Source organism: Macaca thibetana, chromosome 1, assembly GCF_024542745.1.
Source record: "Macaca thibetana thibetana isolate TM-01 chromosome 1, ASM2454274v1, whole genome shotgun sequence".
In the NCBI taxonomy this organism is placed as follows: domain Eukaryota; kingdom Metazoa; phylum Chordata; class Mammalia; order Primates; family Cercopithecidae; genus Macaca; species Macaca thibetana.
Genome location: NC_065578.1, coordinates 186,514,244 through 186,528,865, shown reverse-complemented (window position 1 = coordinate 186,528,865; position 14,622 = coordinate 186,514,244). Strand labels below are relative to the sequence as shown.

General features: G+C 40.4%; 1 protein-coding gene across 2 annotated transcripts in view; it reads left to right on the top strand.

The window, feature by feature from the left end:
- PAPPA2 (pappalysin 2) overlaps positions 1 to 14,622 on the top strand; it is a 298,413-nt gene that overhangs the window by 214,217 nt on the left and 69,574 nt on the right. For both annotated transcript variants that reach the window (XM_050766967.1, XM_050766964.1), the window contains 2 exons: positions 2,652 to 2,829; positions 4,013 to 4,226. In XM_050766967.1, the coding sequence (XP_050622924.1) occupies positions 2,652 to 2,829; positions 4,013 to 4,226 (392 nt within the window). The remainder of the gene's footprint in view (positions 1 to 2,651; positions 2,830 to 4,012; positions 4,227 to 14,622) is intronic.

Below are 14,622 nucleotides of genomic sequence, written 5' to 3'. Positions count from 1 at the left end.
GGATTTAAAGGTATGCACTTTGGCTTCAGCTGGCTTAGTTTCTGCCTAGAGAGAAACAGGTTTAATATACCTTGAGGCACCAAATTCTTGGTCTGTGATGCTTTAGTCAGGATGGCAGAGCCCTTATTACCTGTTGTTCACCCATCTCAACTCAGGCAAAGGAATGTCCACTCCAGAAAAGAAATAAAAAGACTGGAAAAAAATGCAGGGACTGAATCTACTCATGTGATAGGTGAAGAAGGGGAGAGAAGAAAAGACAACATGTTTAATGCATTAAAATTAGAAGCAAATTCAAAACAAAATGGACAATACCTAACAGAGACAGGAGAAGCACTAGGCAATATATGCAATATATGCAGATTTTGAGAGACATTCTTTGTTTGCTTGTTTGTTTGTTTTGAGACAGAGTCTTGCTCTGTCACCCAGTTGCCCAGGCTGCAGTGCAGTGGCACTATCTCAGCTCACTGCAACCTCCCAATCTCCACCTCCCGGGTTCAAGTGATTCTCCTGCCTCAGCCTCCTGAGTAGCTGGGACTATAGGTGAATGCCACCATGCCCGGCTAATTTTTGTATTTGGTTTCATTCTGTGTTAGCCAGAATGGTCTCCATCTGCCGACCTTGTGATCTGCCCACCTCGCCCTCCCAAAGTGCTGGGGTTACAGATGTCAGCCACTGCCCCCAGTCTGGAGAGGCATTCTTTAAGTGATAGTGGCTCGTTGTAGTTAGAGCCAGACTTGCATGCTGTGTTAAGTGAGTGAGGGGCAGCATCTGGGCTGGGAGAAGGGTGGGAGCTCGCCGTTTGCCAACCACTTGGCGCAGTCAGCAACGGCACTCTCCAGCTGACCAAACGTGCTGTCACCTGAGGCTGGCCCCATGAAGGAAATTATACAATCCCTGCTCGTGATCACAAGACAGTGGGAATAATGCGTTTTGTTGACACAAGAACCGAAACTAAACAGAAAAATGTGTCTGGCTTTGAATTGGGTCCTTCTGGCAAGCAACAGGGAAACATTGGGAACCAGGAAGGAGCAGCTAGCCAGGAGTTGGTGTCGGGGGTGACAGGTGCCTTAAGCAGTCATTTTACCTGTGGCTTTGGTGCCACTGTGATTTCTTGGCAGGATGGTTGACTCAGCCATAGAAACTCCCCTTTCTGCCTTTGACCTTTGATAATCCAGTAGCTAGAATGTTGGCTGTGCGTTTTTCAAACAAGTGATAAGCTTCTAGGTCTCCAGGTCCTAGCTTGTTACATTCCCCCCACCCTAGACACCTTCTTCTCCCACCTCCCCGTGTACTGCTGGGAAGTCCTGATCATTTTTCAAAGGCCAATCCTGTATTACCTCTTCTGTGGAGCTTCTACATGCTGTCCTCCCTGGCTGAGGATGGCAGTTCCTCCTCCAGCTCCTGTTGTACCATCATACAGGAGCATGCATTATACAATATGGCTTTATTGTTGCATATTTATGTTTTCTTTCTTCTTGATCTCAGTTTTCTACTTCTGTTTTATGGTTTGCAGTCTTTATATGGCATTCTTTCTAACCATTACAGAAGGGGATAGGATATAACAAACAAAAATGTAGCTCTTAACATTTCCTTCTTTACTTTCTTTTCTGCCTTCCTCCCTCTTTTTCTCCTTTCTATTCTTCCTCCTTCACATGTTTTTGAATAATTGTTTCAACATGAGATTTGCTTGCCTGGTCGATTTTTAGTTCCTGGAAGATATCTTGTTTAGGACAGGACCTGGCCCTTCTAGGTGCTCAATAAATATGTCTTCATTGAATTAGTAGCAGTGTGCTCTAGGGCTGCCTTACTGAAATGGCAGGCCCTAGGAAATGGCTAGAATCTCTCACATTTAACTACAAGGTTTGGAAGATGCCTTGTATGCATTAACTCTCAGCACCATTCCCAGTGGAGGTAATTATTTTCAGTAGCATTATCAGTTGGCTTATTAATAAGAGTGCCAGCAGGAGACAGATGACATACTCAAAAGTGGGCAATTTGAGAGAATTTAATCAAGGGACCACTCATAAATGTGTAGGCAGGATATAGGAAAATCACAAGGAGATGGTGCAGTATCCCAGGTGAAAGGGCTCAGTTATCACCCCTAGGCCTGAAAGGTTTACCTTAGGAGTGCAGAATCACAGGAAGAAGGAGCAGAAACTATGTGGAGCAGGCTTCCAGAAGATATAGTCAATCTGCAGTGACCCTTGGGAGAGAGTGGGGAGAATCAGCACCCTGGCCTCCCTCTTCCCCTCTCCCTCTCCAGGCTCCTGACACTGTGTCCTGGATCTGAATGCAAGTACAAGTCAGAGGCATGAAATCCACTGGGGTCAGTTTCTCTGGACCAGAGCAGGGTGGAGAAGAGTTGAGAACAGGTCTGGAGGAGCAACTGGAAAGCAGACAACAGAGATGGCCTGAAGGAGTCTTGCCATGTCATGATTCTCTGGCACTAGCAGCCTTCTTTTATCAGCATCATACTGAGTATTGTAAGAATGTATATTAAAACAATGAGGCCTGAAGAGGGAGAAAGGCAAAATAATTTGTCCTGTTTTAAATGTTTAGACAGATAATCACCAAGACTCTTCTAAAGCCTGGAAACTACTCTCATGAGCCTTTTATTGTGACTTTGACAGAAGCAATTTCTCTGTTTCTAGAAGGAAATTCTGCTCACATGTTCTTCTGGGCACTGGGACCAGAATGTGAGCTGCCTTCCCGTGGACTGTGGTGTTCCCGACCTGTCTTTGGTGAACTATGCAAACTTCTCCTGCTCAGAGGGAACCAACTTTCTGAAACGCTGCTCAATCTCTTGTGTCCCACCAGCCAAGCTGCAAGGTATTGTCTGGTCAACCAGGAACTGTATGCAAGTTCTCTTCCATCCCTCGCTCTTGAGGGTAGTTTGGGACTCTTTTCATCACGCCAACACCTTTCCCATTTGCTCCACTGTGTCACCATCTTCTGATAACTCCAGAAAAGTCCCAAAGGGCAACACCACTCTTTGTCCCCAACTACTTGAAAGGATGCACTGGCTCAGGTTCTCATGAATGAAGGAATCTTAGACTTTCCTCTATTTTTATTTGATGATGTGTACCCCAGAGGCAAGCCTACTAGAATGGTTGTCCTGATAATATTCATAATCAAGATACAGTCTATTGTGTACATTTTAAAATTTAATATTTAACAACCATCCTTTGAGTAATGTGTGACTTTGTCCCTGGCTTTAGTGCTGGTTAGAGATAAAGACTGGGTGGAGCCTGCTCTAACTGATGGCTTCTCAGACTTTGGTGTGCTTAATAATGACTCAGGAGGCTTGCTATAATTGCAGATTCCTGAACCTTTTCCAAGAGATTCTTGCTTAGTGAGTCTGGGGTGAGATAATGATGCTATGGTGAGTAGTTCATGGATTGCATTTGGAGAAACCATGAATCATACTAAGGCATATAGTATAGTGTTTAAATACAGAACTCTGCACCCAAAGTGCCTCTGTTCAAACCCTGATTCTGCCCCTTACTAATTCGGGCAAGTTACCAATCCCCAATTTCCTCATCTGCATAATAGGGGATAATAATAGGATCTATTTCATAGGGTTGTTTGAGGTTTGAAGTTTACACAAGTTAATACATGTAAAATGCTTAGAACAGTGCCTGGCATATAATAAGCACTATAAAAGTGTCATCTATTATTATTTTAATGCTTTCCATGATACCATCACTGCTATATTTTTTATTATTTGTAGGTAGGAAAAGAAGTAATGATTTAGTTGGTAGCCCTTCTTTCATTTGGGTCAAGAAATATTTATCTGACCTCTGTTTTATATAAGAGCATCACACTGGATGCTCTATAAGTAAAAAGATGTAGGACAAACATTTGACATGGGATTTTTGAGATGCTACTCAAGAAAGAATAATGTGACTTTTGAAAGACACCAGTAAGTTGAGAGGTTTTTATTTCATCTGCTATGATTATCTTTCTGGGCTCTCTGTTCTAAGCATCTTGTGCTTCTCTCTCTTGGAGTCAGGACTGAGCCCATGGCTGACATGTCTTGAAGATGGTCTCTGGTCTCTCCCTGAAGTCTACTGCAAGTTGGAGTGTGATGCTCCCCCTGTTATTCTGAATGCCAACTTGCTCCTGCCTCACTGCCTCCAGGACAACCATGACGTGGGCACCATCTGCAAATATGAATGCAAACCAGGGTACTATGTGGCAGAAAGTGCAGAGGGTAAAGTCAGGAAGTAAGTTGAATTGTTCCTGGTCTTTGGAGTTCTACCTACCTCGCTGCTTGTTATGTTTGTTTTTCTGTATGATCTCTCTTTACCTGCAGGACTATATTCTCCAGTCACGACAGGTAGGTGACCTGCTGTGCTTTCTGTAAATGTATTCTGTCCCATAGAAGATCCCACAGTCTCACTTGGGTACTTTTTAAAATAATTTCTGCCCTAATGATCGCTTTCCCTGAAAGTAGGAGTTAGCAGCATCCCAAGTGTTGTATGTGTCACCTGAATCCAACTCTGTGTCGGCCTATACTCGTCAGTCCAGTTTACAACTGCAGGCCTGGCCTGGTCCCCAGTGCAGACCCTTATGAGCTGTGGATATTGGGAAAATTCCTTTCTCTGCCTCAATTTTCTTTCTATAAAAAGGGGATGATGATAACAAAAAAAAAAATCTACCAGTTAGGGCTGATGTAGGAACTAAATGAATGATATGAATAAAACATAAAATTCAGTATATTTACTTTAAAAATATAAAACTCAACTGGCTATTAATATTGTTATTATGTCTTTCTGCTTTCTCCTTCCTGAATTTTAAGTATGTGCACTCCTAGACCTGTGGCCAGAAACACTTTTCTTCCAATGTCGTGGGGGATCTGAAAGAACAAACACTTTATAATGTAATTTAAGAGGAAGGGCTTCCACTAGAGTCATCTTGGGGTTCAAATCCTCATCTCCCCTTTATCAGCTGAGTAACCTCAGGCAAGTTACTTAACTCCTTGGGTCTTGGTCTCCTTCCTTTCTTCTAGGTCTCCTTCTTATCCTTTTAAGTTTAGAATAATGCTTTCATCAGTATTGAGTTGAAAGATAATTCAACCTTCAACTCAATACCCAACTCAAGGTTAACTCAATATCCAGCCCAGTGCCTGGCTTGTGCCAATTACTCAATAAATTGTTTCAGAAAAAGAAACTTTTTATGAGTGAACAAAAAACTTTCAGGGAAAGAAACTCCTTGCATTTAGGAAATAGTAGCTATTCTTTCTCTACCATAAATTATGAAGCTACAGGAGAAACCAAATCTGTTTCTTACCTAGCACTTACCTAGCTACATTAGTTCAAAGCCTGTCAATATGTATTCTTTTAAGATTTTGTTTTTGAACTAACAAAATCCTAGCCATGGTATTACCAGTGGTGCCGGGGCATACAACCTTTGCTTGTAAGCTAGGATGGTCTAAAGGGACAGAAAAAAAAATCAGGAAGCTATCTGACTCCCATTTACCCTTTCTCTAGTTGATCTCTCAACCATGTTAACATTTGGCCAATAGAGCAATGGCCTCTCCCAGGGCCTTCCACTCTAGAAAAGGCCCATGCTCATAAGTGGGAGGGGAAGAGCAAGCCCATACCCTGCCCTTTCCACCAGAGGGAAGGGCCAGGCTGATTAGAACATAAACAATACTGATGAAAAATTCATAGGAGGCAACACTCCCTGGTTCAGTGGTCTCTAGCAGATGCAGTAAACAGTTTTTGACAACCAAGAGCATATTTGCATGTGATTTTCATAGCATCTAGAGGCAATTTGCATAGGCAGTGAGTACCCAGGTAATCTTCAAGTGAAAACGTTACTACAATTACCCTGAAGGCTGCTGTTTTCTTCCTTTTTTTCTCTCTAGTCTTGCCTCTTTTTTCACACACCAGCAGCCACCTCAGATATCTGCAGAATAGTACCATGAAGAATAAATGACCAGGGGCCAGAGAAATGTCTCAGGACTTGGAGGAATTAAAGACAGCAAGATCATCACCAGTTTTCTGGGCCATGTCTCAGCTTTATGTTGGGAAAAAACGAGGCCTCCACCCAGAACTCTGGGTGGAGTTCTGGGTTTGAGGGACATTTTTGGACACAGCTTTTCTGACTGAGAAAGTAGATGCTTGCATCACAATGTCAGCATCAGTTTGGGCTTAAACGTTGACATTCACAAGTACCATGCTGAGGAAAGATTAAATTATTTACTGTGTTATGTAAGCTGATTAAATCTTAGTTTACACCTGTTTACATAGCAGGTGGTGGATTGGTAATCAGAAGTTTGCAAGTCTAGCATAAATCACTGCCACTTGCTGCTCATGTTTACTCAGTGAACTATGTCAGCCTTGTTCCTTGCATGTGGAAAAAGCCCAGCATTGTACAAACGAGGCCCTCAACTTCTTTCTAGGACATGCAAGCACAAAGAGAAGAAATTGAGAAAAGCAGAAGGGAAATCAATCCAGAGAGAATGGGCACATGATAATTTTATGCTACTGTACAGTGTAGTAAAAAAAATTTTTTGAGGGTTATATTTGCAACTTGTTTGCATGACCCTGAGCAAAATACTCAACGTCCATGTATCTCAGTTTTTGCATCTATAATGTGGGAAGTAGTAACTATTTATATCCAACAATGTTGTTTTGAGGCTGAATGTCGGGCAATGTCGTGAAAGCATTTTACAAACTTTGAAGTTCAAAACATATGCTATGCCAGATATTACTTTTTGTTCATCTTTTTTTAAAAGAAGAAAACAATTACTAAAATATCAGCCAAATACATTCCCCTCCTGCTGCTTCTCAAGTCCATGGTTTCAAGACAAAAGAATGATAAGTGCTGGATTTGACTTCCTCTGATATCCCTGTTCCAGCTTTGTCTCATTCTACCCAGGGATGTCACAGATGACATATTCATCCCCTGCATGCTCTGTGCCAGTCTCTGGGTTAGGAATAAAGACAGACACATAAATAAGACCTGGGCAGTCCAACCTCAAAAAATGGAGTCAAGATCTTTGTTATAGAGTTGTTGGCCACACCTTCCTTCTTGAAACTCTTCTTCCTTGATTCTCTTCCATCTTGCTCCCTGATTCATGTTCCTTCTTCCTGTCTGTCCACCCTTGATTTCCTTTTCTGCTTTTAGTCCTCTGCCCATTTCTTTAAAGTTGATGTTTTTCTGAGTTCTCTTTTCCAACTTGTCAGGCATGATGCTCATTTACCCTGTAGCCTCAGTTACCATCTGCATGCTGATGGTTCCTAAATTCATACCTGCCAATATAGTATCTTCCCTTAAGGGCCATAAGGCCCATAAGACCAACTGCCTATGGATGTTGCCGCTTAGATATCCTGTCTACATCTTGAACTCTTAACTATGCAAAACAGAGCCTATTATAATTCCTTTCAAACATGCATGTCTTTCTGTGTTCTGTGAAGCTGGTTGAACCGGGTGCGTGCACATCACCTGAGACTCTTCAGTGCCCTTTACCTTCTCTCAAATCAGTTATCAACTCTGTCATTATCTTACTGACTCAGATATGCTTGTTTCTCTCCATCCCTGCTGTCGAGTCTCTATAATAGACTATTATAATTTCTCACCTCTGAACTGATCTTTCTGTCTCCAGTCCTTTTCCCTTCAATATATTCACCACTTTGCAGCAAAAATGGCCTTCAAAAACCTCAAATCCAGTTTTGTTATTTCCCCACATGAAAATGAATGACCAGCCTACCTGCCACTTTATTTAAGGGCAAAAAGTTGAATATTAAGATAGTTTCAGTGCCTGCACAATCTAGCAGGGCCTTGCTTACTTCTCCAGCCTCATTGCTCACTATCTTCCCTGCAGACCACTTCCCTTCAGCTCTTACACAACCTTTTTAGCATAGGCTCTAATACTACTGGAGTTCTTTTATATCTTCATGGAAGCCATGGCAGTCGGGGCCTTCAGACATGGAATTCCTTCTTCCCAGAGCTCTCCCTGACAGTAACCTTTTGCTTGACTAACTCTTACTCTCTTATTTTTAGTGTAGGTGTGACGTTGTCCAGGAAGTTTACCAGGTCTCCCCAGACTGTAGGCCTCCTCTCATAGGCTGCCATTGTACACCAAATTTCTCTGATGATATCACTTATCTCACTGATTACAAATGATCTGGTTACTCATCTCTATTGGCAAATAGACCATGAATATTTTGCTTAGCATCTTGTGCCCAATGACTAGTTATTTACTGGTAGGTATTCAATACTTTCTAAATGGGTAAAAGCATTGCATTTATATGCAAACTTATGATAGAATTTTGATGTGAAAGTTGATGCTAAAAATAGTGAAGAAGAGGAGAGGTTTTCTTACGAGGTAATAGAGATCCCTGTTTCAAATGCTTTAGCGTGAATGAGAACTTTAAACATATATATGTAGTATTTTTTTCTAGCAATTATCTCAACGACATAGAAAGAATGGTCATTCTTCAAAGACAGTTTTAATTTTATTTATTCAACAGACATTTATGCCTGATTAGTGCCACTCTTTGCAAGTTAACGGTAACAGAAAAAGGATTACCTCTCAACAAGCTCACCAGAAAGATGCTTCTCATACTTGGCTGCTCATGAGAATCACCCAGGGAGATTTTAAAAATCCTAATGTCCAGGTCACACCCCAAACCAATTACATCAGAATCTCTGGGGGTGGGGTCCAGACATCTGTATTTTCCAAAGTTCCCCAAGTTGCTACCATGTACAGCCAAGGTCAAGAAGCACTGGTCTAGTCAAACTTTTGTTCCTGTTAGATTAACATCAGTTATGAAATTTTGACTTTCCTGAAAGATCCAGAATAAGGCTTCTCTATTTAAAATTTTTGTAGCAGCACTTTTGCATGATAGATTTTAACACGTCTCTTTGAGACTTTTTTATTTTTGAGGGTAATAGAGAAAATGTAAGCAAAATTGTAACTCCAAGGAGGTTGTAAAGTATATGTAGTTTCAGGAGTTCTTTCCTTGTCACATTGTAGAATATGCACAAACTCTCCTTTAAGACCCTTTCTTTTTTCTCCTATGCAATTTACTTCCACATACACATCATTGTTAATCATTCCTTTGCTGTTTCATTAACCTGATTTCCTGGGAAGCTAAAGTAAGTGTGATTGACTTATATTTTATCATTATGACCATATTATGTTCTCCCTTATCTTTCACTTCCATGGTTGCCTTTTTCTCATTATGTGTTATCTTTATGTGTGAAGGTTAGGTTAACGTCATTAGAGCCCATAATTAATTTAACTTCTAAATGATTCAAACCTTCCAACTTTAGTTAGACAATCTTTGTTTCTATAAGTCACTCATCAAGATGCCATCTGTGGGGTGCTGTAGTGTCAGATCTTCTTTTGGGTAATTGTAAACATCCATCCTTTCTGAGGGTTGCCCACAGCATCAACTTTTCCAAAGTATGTAAATCTGTTTAAGTTCTATAAACACAAATGAAAATCAAGGCTGAAATTAACAGGCCTCACATTTTGACTATTTATTATTTAACAAATGTTTGGTTGGTGAATGCCTTTAGTGAAACCTCGTCTGACCTAACTTGGGGGAGAGCCTGAGATGGACTGGAGCTGGGTGTGTATATTTGACTCGTTTCCACACACATAGAAAGATTGGTGTGGCAGTGTTAAAAAGCTTAAAGCCTGGGCTCTGTTCTGTTGGGTATTGATGAGGATGACTATGGTGATGATGATTTGTCACTATGTGCTATATGTGCTAGGTATTTTGTTCACAATACCCCATAATTTGTCATAACAGTAATACATTTTATCATTAACAAAATAATAGTATAGTAAAATATATTATTATATAATAGTATATAATTTGATATAGTAATTATAATATTTTAATATATTATTATTATCCCCTATTATAGATGAGGAAGCTGAGACTCAGTGTGGTTAAGTAGCCTGCCCATGATCACTCAGCCAATAAATGGTAAAATTAGGATGAAAACCATTCTGACTCCAGAAACTGTGCTATTGGCTACAAAGGCTTTTTGTTTCAGCAAATCACTTCATTTCTCTCAGCCCTTTCCTGCATTCGTAAAATAAACAGAAATAATTGAGTGATTTCTAGCCCCAAACATTTCTATTTTATTTTCTATCTCCACAATGAGAAGAGCCAACACTTTGGTAAAACATCATTGCAAGAAGTGGTAGATACATAACAATTTATTACCATCAGAAAAAAAAGCAGTGATATATTAAAACACAACTGTTACACAGACATGGACTTAGTAGACAGCACTTAGGGCACTGTTAGAATAATACCTGAATAACTTTTGGTCTGCATGAGGAGCCAAGGTTTTGTTCTCTCCTTCTTGATGGGTTTTGGTTCATTGTTATCCATTCACATCCAAGAAAACTGGATCTAGTTCTCCCTTGAAGTTGGAATATTCAGAAAACTTTTTTAGAATTTCTAGAATTAAGTTTTAGAATTAAACACATCCCTAAAACTTCTAAAGAAGGTAATTTAGTCAAATGGCTAAGAAGGGTTTTCTTAGTCCAAGATTTATCTCTTCATTTAGTGGTTAATTATACAGGGTCTGGCATTATTGAGATCTAAATTTGAATCTCAACTCCACTATTTATTAGCTTTTTGACCTTGAGCAAGTTACTGATCTGTACTGAACATCATTATTCTGATTTACAGGATAGAAATAATAGGTGTACTCACTGGTTTTTGTAAGGAATAAATGAGATAATAGATGCAAAGAACTGAGCGAAATTTTTGGTCATATTATGCTTCAGTTCATCAACACTGCTGCTGTTTATGATCATCACCATCATCATTATCATTATCATTATCATTACCATTACCATCATCATCAACACCATCATAATTTCTACCAGGTTAATGGCTCTTACAAAATGACTGTTGCCGTTTGGGCTATCCTTCTGGTGCAATAGGGAAATTTCTTCCTTAACATGGAGTATACTCAGCTACATTTTTATCAGTGGCCATTGTCTCCCATCTGTGGTTGGTTCCTATGCTAAAAACAAAACAAAACAAAACAAATTTTAAAAAAACAAAATAGCACAGAGTCCAGGAAGACTGGAATTGGCATTCGAGGTCAGAGGTACAGGTCTTCAATTACCAGTGGAAAAAGTGCATTTCCCTTGCCTATAAAAGAAAACACACACCAAAATAGAAAGTTTACTAAATTTTTAAAAATGTACTATTCTCCCCCAATTAGTACACTCTCTGTCTGCTTTATATCATCCTGCTGACAACTCAAGAAGTGACCAAGTACTACAGTGGCTTCAAGTAGATCAAGGAAAATGGGGGAAAGAGGGAGAAAAAGAAACCAAGTAATCAGCAAGATAGATCTGGTCATAATTTAAAAAATTAGGATGAGCAAATAAAGTCAGGCTGGTCTGGAAGGAGAAGGGCAAGGGCATGTCCTGGAGACATTACCCAGATTTTTAGGCTCTTGATCTTTTTGAACCATAGCTTGAAACTCTGGAAGATTCAAACTGACTTTATCCTATCCTAGGAAGGGAAAGAAAGACTTGGTTAATCAACTGAAAACAGTGCAGATAAGGCAAGATAAAACTCATTAAGTATCCTGGATTCATAGCTTTTAAAAAATTATAAAAGTAATCTACCTAATTGTTAAGATCTGTGTCATAGCGATGTGCCTATACATAGGTGAATAGGTGCTAAACCTACACACGTGTATACACATGTTCTATCTATGATTGCTCAAGGAAAGAACACACATTAATCTCTATGTACACTCATGTAACTGTGAGAAATAGAAATGTGTTTTCTTTCCAATAAGACCTTGCCTGGCTTTATAATTAGTGTTTATAGTAAATACATTCAAAATTTATCCCTGGAATCCTCAAATCTCTTGCCATTGTAGAATAATGTGAGCTTTAGGCTAATTTATTAAAGCCTCTTTTGGCTTCACAGTGATTGAATCTCTGCCCCAGGCCTTGGCCACTCATATACACACCTAGCTGCAGACCAGATCTTGACTGCAGGCTTCAAGGGGCCTGGTGACCGGCATGCATGCTCTCACTTCAAACTCAGCCCTTGTTGAATTCGTAAATTTACCTGTTAACTTCAACCCCAAACTAGAGAGCATCACATTGTAAAACTTGCTGTTTTATATTGACTACTAATTTCTATTAATCACAGTAAATTTTTAGAAACCTGAGTAAGAGCTTAATTGTTATATATAAACCAGTAGGACTTTATTCAACCCATAACTTCACCCCCTGCTGTTCTTTCTGGTCTTCGTTTGTCCTACTCCTCCTGTGTCTCTGGCTCACACTTTCTTCAGCCCATTGAGTGAACATTTTGGTTGTGGTTTTGCTTTTGCTCTCTAGTGATGGGGTCAGGCCAGGTCAAACTGATTCATGAACTGTCTCCTGAGGGATTCTGGGTGGGACAGAAATATGAAGAATTAAGTAGGGTGGAGAAAATGAGCAGAATGTCAACATTCCATACTCATCACACACGCACGCACACACACACACACACACACACAGAGAGAGAGAGAGAGAGAGAGAGAGAGAGGGACAGAGACAGAGACAGAGACAGAGAGAGAGAGAGGAGTGTGGCTGAGCAGATCTTCTGATCATCAGGCATGGCTAGTAATTTCCGCTGCTTGTTGATCGTGGTCATGTGCCATTCATTGAACTGCATACTTTAAATATACTACCTCACATAATCTACTTATGACCCTGTGGAGAATGTATGACTATCCCTATTTTCCAGTGAGGAAAACTGAGAATAATGGAGTTTACGTGATTTTTTTTTAAAAGTTAGAGATTTATTAAGCACCAAGGCTAGAGCTCTAACATCTCCTGATTCCAGAGCACCTGCTTTCAGCCACTCTGCCACATGTTCTTCCTGATGAGAATCTCCCAGTGCAGCCACTAAAGGCCTGCTGAAGCCACCGTGACTTCCAATTCTCCCTTTTCAGTCAGGGCAAGGAAAATGGTAATCAGCTCTTTTTCTTCCAGCCCACATCAAGGAATGTAATGTCAGGAGTATGGCCAATGCAGGATCCACCTGTGTGTATTCCAGGTCCTTAGGTATACCACACCTTTTTAGAGGTTCTGATAACACTTTAGCAGACTAGGGTCTTATCATTGCTGTGGCTTCCAGATAAGGGACCATGCAAATAACATTGCTTTCTCAAGGAGCAACAGTGACCTGCAGTGGTTACTTTCCAAGTGAGGGTGTGAGTGTGTGTATATACCTGTGAGCACTTTTGATCATGCCTGTCTGTGAGTCAGACTGATCAGGAACAGAAATATAACAATACCTGGAGGAATTCTTGTGCTAAAAACTTTGTGAAGATGACAAAAGGAGTTCTTACAAATGAGATCACCTGTCCCCTGAAGTTGAGTGTATACAGTGTATTGCTCTTTTCTGCCAGAATTTTGTTCCAGTGGACTTCCCTCAGGCTCTTCCCCTGCCCTGACCCTCCCCAACAAGAGGTAGAAAAGAGAGGGAGGGAAGGAGAGGTAGAGGGAATATGCATATTTCCTCCATTTCTCCATTTACACTTTTGGCTAAGACTTTTTAAAGTCTCTGGGTTCTCACCTGCACTGTTCCCTCTGCCTGGCATATCCTCCTCCGCTTCTCTACCTGGTGAACCCACTCAAAGTCTTCCTTTGCTGATATTCTTCATGCCTGCAGGCAGTGTTGGTGCCTCTCTCAGGTCAGTATTCCAACCCTATTATAATATTTATATTTGTTTTTACAACTGCAAGACCTAATATAATAAATAGGCATATCCTTGGTGCTCAATAAATCTTTGTTGAATGAATGTGTAAATGGACAAGTAACTGAATGGTGAAAGAAAGAGGTTCCTATTAAATGTTGTTTTTAGTTTGGGGTGTAACCTGGGCATATTTGGTAGAAAAACCTGTTGGCTGCATGGAGAATGGAAGAAACTCATGAAAAGAGATGAAGTGGGAGTTGTTGAACTTGAAGTGAGCGAGACTAGGAAAGGAGATGTAGATGATTAAGACATCAACAATGGAAAATGGAGAAGGGGCCCCAAACTTGGGTTTAGGTGTTCAAACCTAGGGACCAGGCATGATTGTACCTGCCAATCTGGAGACATAAGAATTAGCAGAAGAAAGTCCAAAGATAAAAGTGAGGGGTGGGACGTGGAAGTAAAATAGTCTACACACTTTTACGAGTTAGCAGGTGGCTCATTTTTTTCAGAGAGGCTCTATTTTACATGTGAGGAGAGCTTTGTAAGGGGCTTTTTTTTTTTTTCTTTGTCAGAGAAGAAGGCCAAATCCAGTATGTCTTGTTGGATGGTCCTGCTGATACTATTTCTCATCTTGTAGAAAGGGCTAGAATAGGACACCAGGAGATCTGGTATTAGAGAGTGCATGATAACTATGATGGGCTGCAGACTTACCATGTCTGAAGTCCACTTACTCTGTATTTAGGAAATTTGTTTGGGAAACCAGGCCCGCAATTTGTTAGAGGAAAACTGGCATGGGCTTTGGAAGTGCTGATGGTTCTGTTTGGGGCTAAGTAGAGAACTGTGTCTTTTAAATTGGTCTAGATCACTATTTCTCAATCTTTAATATGCATAGGAATTATTTGGGGGTCTTTTAAAAATGCA